General features: G+C 42.4%; 1 protein-coding gene across 2 annotated transcripts; it reads left to right on the forward strand.

The window, feature by feature from the left end:
* The first annotated feature begins 5204 nt into the window (after positions 1 to 5204).
* pex13 (peroxisomal biogenesis factor 13) lies at positions 5205 to 10814 on the forward strand. Of its 2 annotated transcripts, none has more exons than XM_061837967.1 (4): positions 5205 to 5642; positions 6489 to 7192; positions 8249 to 8371; positions 10169 to 10811. In XM_061837967.1, exons 1-4 carry the CDS (start codon positions 5569 to 5571, stop codon positions 10477 to 10479), a joined length of 1212 nt encoding a protein of 403 aa, XP_061693951.1. In that variant the 5' UTR covers positions 5205 to 5568; the 3' UTR covers positions 10480 to 10811. The 2 variants fall into 2 exon arrangements, with proteins under 2 accessions (XP_061693951.1, XP_061693952.1); XM_061837968.1 differs by lacking the exon at positions 5205 to 5642 and adding an exon at positions 5668 to 5780 and having other exon boundaries at positions 10169 to 10814.
* Positions 10815 to 11182: the final 368 nt, after the last annotated feature.

Below are 11182 nucleotides of genomic sequence, written 5' to 3' on the forward strand. Positions count from 1 at the left end.
AAGCTCGTGGTAGGTCACCTGAAACATTTGACCCAAGTCATGCATGCTACTTGATAGTAAGGAAATGTATGTAAACTTTTGACCTCGATGAACAAAAATGAAAAAAAAAATGTTCATTATTGTGGCATTTTAACAAAATTAAATAATTTTGGCGCTCCTGATGGACCTGAAAACAGAAGAGGTTTCGTCTTATTTGACTCCAGACAGTGAAGACAAAAATGAAATGTATTTTTGTAAAGTGTACTGTATGTAATCTACTGGCTTCGACTGTATGTTTCCAAATATCATCAAACTTTGCTGTTGCATTATTCAATATGTATTTACAGTCTGTAAAGTCATTGACAAATGTATAGATACTTTGTATTGGATACCATTTGCACGCACAATCACACCAATATATTGTTTACAATAGAGTATATCCACTGTTAATGTAAGACAGTTTAGCGTTTGAATATAAAGTTCAAATGTTAATTATGCATGTTATAATGGCAATGCCGCACAAATAACCCTTGATAAAATCATCCAGCAATAATTTGGAAGCCAAAGTTCATCTTGCATTGTCACACTGACCTACTTTTTACATAATGCAACAGGTTTTGGGATATTTTGTTTTTCTCTCAACAACGAAGGCGCTCAGTTGTGCCAAAGACTGCAATCAACCATCCAATCGCTCACAAAAAAAGACTTGAAAGCTCTCATGATGACATTGACAATCTTCACTTCTGCATCAAGCTAGTTCAGTGATGATGAGTGTTTTCGCGATGCAAAAATGCAAACATGCACGTGGTCACGTCGACGATTATACATCCAATAGTGATGAATGTTTGTCTCGGAGTCTTACAAGTTGTTGCAGAATGTTTCATATTGCATTTCATCAAGTCATTGTGGAAAACACACGCCGGACCAGTTGGGCCACCCGTTTCCAGTCAGGCTCCATCTGATCTGGGCTGTCACACTACCTGTCACGAGCCCGCAATCAAATACGCCCTGACAATGCAACGCACTGTACTACAATGATCTTATCTAATATAATTACACTGGTAATAACAGGCCATCTCCTCCATTGTGTTTTCAAGGAGGACGTTGGCAGCTGTGTTTGCACGAGTGAACCGAAAAATGCTTTAGTGCTTTTTAGATAAGTGTCTTAAAAAGATTCTAGATTGGCTCCAACTATGAACAAAAACAAAAATGCTTTTTTTTTTTTTTTTTTTTTTTTCATTTTTGAGAACACAATTGCAAAATGCAACAACGAAATGTCAAAAGAAAAGGTGGAACGTGTTGAATCTTACGGAACGGGTATGTACAAAAGCGAAACATTTCAAGGCCAAAGGTCGTGGCACGCGTGGAGAATGTTTAGTCCTTTTGTGGAAAATTGGCAGTGAGTCCATGTTATTCATTTTTGCATTGCTTTTAGTTTGCTAAAGTGGTTCACAAGTTGGGAATGAGGTTTCATATTTCAGTTTTTTTTTTAATTTATAAAATGGGGTCTTTTAAATGTAGCTCTATTTCAGACTTACTAAAAGTAATTACAATTATGCAAGTGTGTTTTTATTAGTGTCATTTGGACAGTTACTCTACGTTTCTGTCACGCAAAAAGGCAATGCAACAATACATCTAAAAATACTGTCTGTATTGTAATGTGCAAAATAATATGCAACAATTAAATCCTCAATCGTAAACCCTCAACAAGTCAGCACAAGGCTATAAATATTCAGCAATGACTGACTTCTTTCTCTACGGACATTCTCAGTGGCACATTTTGCAAACTTTTTTTGCAGTACGTTTTAATTATAGCAATTATATGTTATGTGCTAGGGCCACAAAGACTCTTTCTTCAATATCATAACAAGGATTGACAAAACGTTTTGCTGGGCATGCACTTGCTTGCAGACTTGTGATTAGTGATCATGTGTGCAGATTGACACTTGCAGCGACGTGCCTCACTCAGTTTTCTCACTCGAAGGGATTGCAGGGCGGAAGGCGTTTAAGTTGAAACGCCGTACTGTACTGTACTGTATTTGGGCATCTCCGTATTTGATAAACTGACACTGAGCTGAGATAGTTTCAGCAGAACAGGTTTGGTGATCTCCATGTGGCTTGACTCTCACTTGACTTCATATAATGCGGGGGTGGTCTAACGATGCGCTCAAGGGCCACGTTTGAGTCTTAAAATGAGTTTTTACCGGGTATTCTTCCTGACACAATGCACCCCCCATCCCTCTCAGCAGTGGCTGGCGATTTGGCCACTGGCCAGGAATCAGTGTGAAAGGCGTCCACGTGGAGTAGCAGACTACAAGTGTGTGTAAAATATACCAAATGAATTTTTATGATAAAATAGTTAACCAGGTAGAAAATGCTGGCTTTCCTCACAAGGGTCACAGGAGTGCTGGAGCCTATCCCAGCTGTCCACGGGCAGGAGGCGGGGTACACCCTGAACTGGTTGCCAGCCAATCGCAGGGCACACGGAGACAAACAGCCGCACTCACAATCACACCTAGGGGCAATTTAGAGTCTCCAATTAATGCAAGTTTTTGTGACGTGAGGAAACCGGAGTACCTGGAGAAAACCCACGCAGGCACGGGGGAGAACATGCAAACTCCACACAGGAGTGGGGGCCGGGATTTGAACCCTGGTTCTCAGAACTGTGAACTTCTAACCAGTTGCCCCACCGCTCCGCCCTGAAAATGGCTCTATTCACGCAATAAATATAATTCTCAATCATGCGAATGCTCAGTGGTTAACTGCATGTCCCTCTCCCTAATGTCATGTTTCGTCAAAATGAACCCTTTTTGTCTTTGACCTGCATAAATCAGTCCAGTGTCAGTCATGGGGGCCCTTTCCATGAAGCCTAAATACCAGGTCCACCTTCAGCCCGCGTATCTTCCCACACACGTTTGACATCACAAGCCAGTGCTTTCTTTTCCCAGGATACTCACAGCATCATCTCACAAACGGCAGCCAAACCTTCGCACACCTACGCCAGAAAAACCACATCGGCATTTGAACACGGTCCGCCCCACGGCATTGACATCACGCGGTTTGTTCGGTCAGACCACAATACGCGCCCCTGTGCTCGCTGCTTGCCTTTAAGAGAAACTGACAGCAACCGCCTCCTCACACGCCTCAATCAAGTGTCACTGTCATTTCGTTTTACTATATCATATCATAAGGGGAGTTGACTTATTATGTCACGAGCATATTTTAGAGATAAACGCAACTCGGTGCATCCAGTTTGGTGCCAAAGCAGGCATTGGGTTTTTTAGATTTTGCCCTTTGCACGGTGGTCCGGCCATCCATTTTCACAGTGCAATAGAACTATTAAAGATAAACAAGAGATCAAATATCATTGTTTCATGGCAGTCCAGTGCAACTGTAATTTGAACAACAAAGCAGGGGATCATAAACGATAGCAATTGGTCGATAACCAGTTCAGGGTGAACCTCGCCTGCTGCCCGAAGATACCTGGGATAGGCTTTAGCACTCCTGCGACCCTTGTGAGGCTAAGCGGCTAAGAAAATTGATGTTTGGATTACAGCAATAATACCTGTACATGCCATAACCTTGTTGGTAAAATCCATTGACAGAGCAAATGGTGGTGGACCACTGAAATACATCCATCCCTTTTCTTTGCCGCTTATCCTCACGAGGGTCGCGGGGAGTGCTGGAGCCTATCCCAGCTGTCAACGGGCAGGAGGCGGGGTACACCTTGAACTTGTTGCCAGTCAATCACAGGGCACATAGAGACAAAGAGTCGCACTCACAGTCACACCTAGGGGCAATTTAGAGTGTCCAATTAATGTTGCATGTTTTTGGGATGTGGGAGGAAACCGGAGTGCCCGGGGAAAACCCACACAGGCATGGGTAGAACATGCAAACTCCACACAGGCGGATCCAGGATTATACCCGGGGCCTCAGAACTGTGAGGCCAACGCTTTACAAGCTGCTCCAGCGTGCCGCCCACTGAAATATAAATATTGCAAAATTGTAATGACAAAAGTGCATCACAGTCAAGAGGGATACAACTTTATTGCAGCAAGCACGATTTACATGCCTTGACCCTTCAAACTCTGAAAATGGAAGTGCATAAACAATCCTAACAACTCATTAAACCTATTACACGCCTTTCTTTGTACATTCATAAAAATGGTAAAAACACACACACACATAAATGTTCGGACACTTTCTTACATACCAATGCAAAATGGTTGGCACATTGCGGCTCTTCAGATGACAGATCCCTCTGGTGTATTGCAACAACATAATGAGGCTCCCTAAAGACAGCTTGAGTGACATACTTGGTAGAAGGATCATTTTTAAGAACCCCCCCCCCCAAAAAAAAAAAATATATATATATATATATAATCTCAATACACTGATATGCATTTGTGTTAGTTTTCATGTAAAGATTAAGATTAAGCAACGAGAATTGAAAAAAAAAAACAAATATAGATATGTAACAGGGAGAACGATGGATCAGCTGGTAAAGCATTGGCCTCATGGTTCTGAGGACTCGGGTTCGCCTGTGTGGAGTTTGCATGTTCTCCCTGTGCAGGTGTGGGTTTTCTCCGGGCACTCCGGTTTCCTCCCACGTTCCAAAAACATGCAACATTAATTGGACACTCTAAATTGCCCCTAGGTGTGATTGTGAGTGCGGCTGTTTGTCTCCATGTGCTCTCCAATTGGCTGGCAATCAGTTCAAGGTGTACCCCGCCTCCTGCCCGTTGACAGCTGGGATAGGCTCCAGCACTTCCCGCGACCCTCATGAGGATAGGCGGCAAAGAAAATGGATGGATGGATGGATGGATATATAACATTTTAAGTGCATCTTAAGAAAATGTTAAAGGTCATTTGCAACAAATAACGATAAAGACATTAGACATTTTGACATTAAAAAGTTTGAAAAATCTCACTTTTGAACAAGTTTTCTTCATAAAAAATAGTACTGTTTGATGGGTGATTACTAATTCCAAATCTATCTATCTATATCTATCTATCTATCTATCTATCTATCTATCTATCTATCTATCTATCTATCTATCTATCTATCTATCTATCTATCTATCTATCTATCTATCTATCTATCTATCTATCTATCTATCTATCTATCTATCTATCTATCTATCGTAAGCTTTGATGTGGCAATTATGTAGTTCCCGTCAAAATGACGCCCTCTGTTGGATGAAATGCTAAAATGCATTTCATGTGTACATTATCATATGCAGCCCGAAAGTGTAAAAAGAACGTCAGTTTGGTCCCCATCACTTTACGTTTTCAAATTGAAAATACAGTTCTATTTTTTTGCCAGTCGTGAACTCTTAGAATTCTCATCCCTTTTTCTCGTCCTAACTTTACGATAATTAATTCAAATACAGACGACAGTACAACAACTGTACACTATGAATTACTACAGTAAAAACAAATACGACTATCAACCCTCTTAAAGTTTTACACGTCTTAAAAGGCAACATTGTGAAACATACAAGCCGGGTCGGAAGGCGTTGGGAGACGCGTTCACGGTTACTCGCTCCTGGTTCGGATTATTTGACACTATCGCGACATTTTTTCGCGATGGACTCGCAACCGCCACCAAAACCTTGGGAACGGCGGATTCCCGGGACCATTGGTACGCCTATAAATTCCAGGTAAACACCTGAACTAGTTTGCTATCGCATTATGTGACCTGTTAGCCATTTTGTCGAAGTACTCGTAGCAACGTCGCGTGTTTGCTAAGGACCGATGCTAAAGTCCGAGTTCGGTGGAGCGGACGTCGAACGGCAAATGTCTGTTACAGTCTAAATGTTGATGAAGAAATATCATATCACTTTTGTACTATATCCCTATTTGTCACCACTTTCAGAAGTTGTAATGAAACTAATGTCGTGTTGTTTTGCTAACTCGGTAGCCTGGCCTAATATCATGCCCTTGCAATGTTTTTGAGATGAAGCTACGAGTACTGTACCTTTTTTTTTTTTTTTTTAAATTACTTAGTACTGTACTTAGAGTTGTATTTGGTATCGATTGTCAATCAATTTTAATAGTATTTAATAACACGATCTTGTTCTCCCTCCTCAACGTGGCACGAGACTGTTACACTGCTGCTCTTAATGTTGGCATTTAAATGAGTATTTTTGGCGTAATTAATCAATTAGTCATTTATTTAAACCTTAAGAGATAGTTCATGATTGGTAACCTATGCAGACTCTTACGCAGCAAATACAAATACATTTATTGTTAAAAAGGGATAAGACGGAAAAAAACAATTTTACTTGTATGTGTTCATTCATTTTAGACTGAAAATATTTCGAGTCCGCTCAGGAGTAGAAAGTACAGAGGTTTGTTTTTAAATGCCTGGTTAAAAAAAAAAGGTTTTCTGAAGTTTAAATACTCAAATATCTGAAAAATATACTTTAAGTGCAGTGACAAAGGTGTTTATCGTTTGTTACTTGCCTCCACTGAACGCATGTAAATCTGTTCTTATCACTAAACAGATCTACAGACTTTGGACCTCCTGCAGGCCCCTCTATTGGGCCTCCTGCCCTTACCAGAATTGCACCTCCGCTGCCTCCACGTCCCATGCAGCAGTCCTACCGTCCGTCTTATAGCTCCTTCACCTCCTCTTACAGCCCCTATGGAGGCTCCATCTACGGGGGCTACAGCCCGTACAGCCCTTACAGCGGCGGCTACGGCCTCGGCGGTTACAGTCGCTTCCCTCACGCGGAGGATACTCCCCCCAGTCGCTTCGTACAACAGGCGGAGGAAAGCAGCCGTGGCGCTTTCCAGTCCATCGAAAGCATTGTCCAAGCCTTTTCCTCAGTTAGCATGATGCTGGATGCCACTTTTTCAGCTGTCTATAACAGCTTTCGCGCTGTGCTGGACGTGGCGAACCACCTGACGCGGTTACGTGCGCATCTGACCAGGGTTTTGTCTGCATTTGCGTTGGTGCGCACCTTGCGGTACCTCTACCGCCGTTTACAGAGACTGCTGGGTCGGGGGTCTGCCGCTGAAGTTGAGGACTTGTGGGCAGACAGTGCAAGCGAGTCTCTGGCAACAACTTCATCCAGAGCCTCGGGAGCAGGAATGGACGATCAGACTGTTAAATCGTGGCCGATCTTTCTGTTTTTTGCCGTCGTCCTGGGGGGGCCCTACCTAATTTGGAAACTGCTCAGCTCTGCCACTGCGTCTGAAGACAAGGGTAAGAAAACGTTTGATACACGTTATATGCACTCTTCGGAGGAAATTCTTATGGTGTTTGGGGACATTTGATCCAAGACTGGTTAGTTTTGGTTTGTTCACTTTACTCCCCTCATCATGCTTGAAAGAGCTTTGACCTTAGCCCAGCATGATGGGATAAGCAAGCAGCCCTTTCACACTGCAAGAACCGTTTTAGCAACGTCACTATCTACCTTGGAAGTTGGCGTTCCGCCTGTATTACAACCCAAAAAATTTACCGGTGTACAGAAGGTTCCTCAAGGATTATTTAGTTTGTTCTATTCCCCAAGACTACCATGAACTCTTGAGGTGGTGAGCTGTGCTGACAAGGGCTGATTGTTGAGCTGGGTGATAGGTTGTTATCATATCTTTATCTAGATATAAACATTAAAGCTATTAATACCGAAAATTAAAATGGTATCACACAAACTGTGTGTACATTTCACGCACGCGCTGGACGTACAGTTGAGGCCAACCAACCACATACAGTACACCCTTTTGAGTTTTGCGTTGATGGACAGCTAAGGTCAGTAAGCCAATGACTGTCATCTGACAGAGGGCGGGCCGGGCCAAGCTCACAAAACCGTACGCCCACTCCAGGAGTGAAACAACAACAAAAAAAGAAAGCAAGCTCGGTGCAGTATCTGCTTCAGTAGATTTAGTAGCAAAGAACAAGTAGTCTTCAGTTATTTGGTATGTCCACGACTATGGAATACGTGCTAATATTCACAGGGTTAGCTAGTTCTTTTGAGGTACCATTAGGATACGTTATTTGTCCTCACTAGGAAGCCAAATTAGAGCAAGAGTAACCACTGGTGTAAATGTAAAAGTGTGGCTTATTAGTACTACTATTGAAATATAACATTCTAGTAGTTAACGTCTTGAGCTGCACTACATAAACTGGTCAGTTTTTCCTGACCAATAACATTTCTTTGTCATGGTAGTATGCCCAAAGTCGTCGTCGTGTGCAGGAATGTCGTACTACTACTTTGTTCCTTTTACTCTTGGTTTTAACCGGTGTTATTATGTTGTCTTGCAGCCACAAAGTGGGCCAGTGGAGAGGATGACCATGTTGTGGCGAGAGCTGAGTACGACTTTTCAGCTTCATCTGAGGAGGAGATTTCTTTCGGGGTTGGCGACATGCTCAACCTCGCACCCAAAGGTTAGGAAAGGGCATGCAGACTGACCGTAGTGAGCTTTCTTTGACATTTTCTGTTTGGAAAGATAACATCTGAATGGAATGATTGAAACAAACAAACAACTGTTCAGCAAAAAAAAGTAGGCTTATTAAATGGAGAAATTGTATTAAGAGTTATATTACATGCATGAAAAAACAAGCAGGTTGTCCTTTATACATATAAAGTGCTGTGAAAATGTTTTGCCCCCCCCCCTTCTATTCTTCTCATATTTTTGCATAGTTCCCCCCACTTTAAAGTTTAAGATCATCCCACAAATGTAAATATCATAAAAATAGAATCCACGTTTTATTAACATGCTGTTTGTAAAAGGTGATTTCATTTATTAAGGAAAAAAAAATACTCTGTTCCCTGGCCTTGTATGGGGAGCAGGGGTGGGGGGGAACCCCTTTCTCAAGTCATTGATTAATGGTGGCTAATCACAATTTTTGGTTAATTTTCATTAATCACACCAAAGCCTGATTACATCCAGACTTCTTCAATCAAGAAATCAATTTGACAGAATCTGTCTTGACAAAATCAAGTCAAATAAAAACTGCAACAAAATAACACGATCCAAAGAAATTATGGAACAGCAGAGGGAAAAAAAATATTGATGGCTATCAGCCTGGAAAGGGTTACAAAAGTCATTTGGATTCCAGCGACGCATAGGGAGAGCCATTATGCTCACATGGAGAAAAATACAGAAGAGTGGTGAACGTTCCTAGGAGGAGCCAGGTCTCGTTTACATCTCTCTTCGGACGAGAATGACACGGAGTCTGACGAGCGAGCTCCGGCGGCAGGCCGCAAGCTGAGCTTCCAGGCGGCGAGGGGCGAGCCGAGCTTTGACGTCCGAGGAGGGCGTTAGCCGAGCTTCGGCGCCGGCGGAGGCCTTTAGTTGAGCTTCGGCGTCGCCCGTTATCCTCTGCCACCGCTGAAGCTCGGCTCGCTGCCTGCTGCCGGTGCTCACTCGTCAGACTCCATCTTATTCCCGTCTGAAGAACCATCCGCGGCTTCCGGCCCGGAGCTCCCGGGGGCCTTTGTTTACGCACTTACGTCGCGCGTAGGCCTCCGAGTAGTCAGACTCAGTGTCATTCCGCCCGAAGAACCATCCAAATATTCAATGTTAATTACAGCCACAGGTTCAATTCTGTATGAAAGTATTCCTCTGTCTTCCCGATCAACCAATACTGCTATTTCTTCATCAGATGAGGATAAATCTGAGAAATCGGCGCTGGGCATAAATGGTGTCCCATGTAATCGAGCCTTTGTTGCGGCACGGTACACGTCACATTCGCGCACGTTGGTCATGTGACTCGCGAAAATGGCAGCGCCCCTGAAAATTCGGAATTGTCAATAAAATCTTCTCAAAACACGATTAAATGAGACAAGATTTAACATCACATTATCAAACTAGGGTACATATTAAATGACCTATTAGATACATTGTGAATGCAAACCAGTGGATTTCCCCTTTAAGAACATAAATCTCCATTTGAAGTTCACTTGTGTCACATTGGTGGATTTCATTTGTTTGATGGTCTTAAATATTAAAGTAGGGAGACTGCAAAGAATTGAAGCATGTGAGAAGGGGGCCACTACATTTTCACAGTACTGTACAACATGACACTTGTAACTCAGCTTGTCCCACTGCACAATGATCACCCAAATAAAACCAGCCTTTATTTAAGCTTTTTTTTTTACTGTACAGTTCAGTGCAATTTATATTTTGTTTGGAAAAACTCATCTCCTTTTTCTGCTTCTTGGAATTGTAATTGTTTCAGAGCAACAGCCCCGTGTGCGCGGCTGGCTGCTGGCTAGCCTGGACGGTCAGACCACGGGACTGGTCCCAGCCAATTACGTCAAGGTCCTCGGCAAGAGGAGGGGCCGCAAGCAGGCAGAGATGGAAAGGCTCGCTCAGGTCCAGCAAGAGAACTCTCAGGGCTCCCGGACTAACCTCACCACAAATGTGAATCCTTCCTCCGAGGAGTTGTTAGAGTCTGTGTACAAAGAAACGCCAACTTCAACCAGTGTGGGATTTTCCAATTCCAGCTCCAGCACAGTGGTGAACATCCCGGAGAAAACTGACCTGTGAAGCTTCTGCAAGTTGGAACATATCTGTATGGAAGTCTTTTTTTTTTTTTTTTTTTTTTTTCCCCCCCTTCAATGGCAAATGTCGAACTGTAACTGTTGAATGATTAACTTCATCATAATTGGTAAGGATCAGTTTTCAAATTCCCAAGTTATCCTAAATTAATTTATACATAGTTCTGTGGTTTGTCATGCAAAATCACAAGTGATGAGTGTTCATAATGAGAAGAAATAGATTTTGACCACTTCCTTGAACACATAATAATAGTGTAAATAACTAATGAAATGTTTTTGGCTAATAAATGATTTGAAAAATCCAAGTTGTGTTCTGTAATCTACTTCAAACATTTGGTTTCATTCGTTTTGAATGTCACTTAGACCTAATGGTTTGGTTTGAATGAATGTTATCTGAATACACAGGACTTGTTTATGATAAAGATACTGTATATTATATTGTATCATTACAAATTATAGAGTGTTTTACCTTTAACCTCTTACGGAGGTACGGCGCAATCGTCGTCTCTTAGCAACGGGACGCTACACGCTAGGCTTCCGACTAATGTTTACAACTGGAGCGAATAAACTAAAACCCTGGTAACATTTGCATGGTTCATACCGAAGCTTTGCTATTAGGAGCGTCTCCTATCTACGTGGCGTCTGAGCCCACAATTGGTATTTGTTAAGGACATTTGGTGTTTAGAAAAAGG

The sequence above is a fragment of the Syngnathoides biaculeatus genome, chromosome 12 (assembly GCF_019802595.1).
Source record: "Syngnathoides biaculeatus isolate LvHL_M chromosome 12, ASM1980259v1, whole genome shotgun sequence".
NCBI classification, from domain to species: domain Eukaryota; kingdom Metazoa; phylum Chordata; class Actinopteri; order Syngnathiformes; family Syngnathidae; genus Syngnathoides; species Syngnathoides biaculeatus.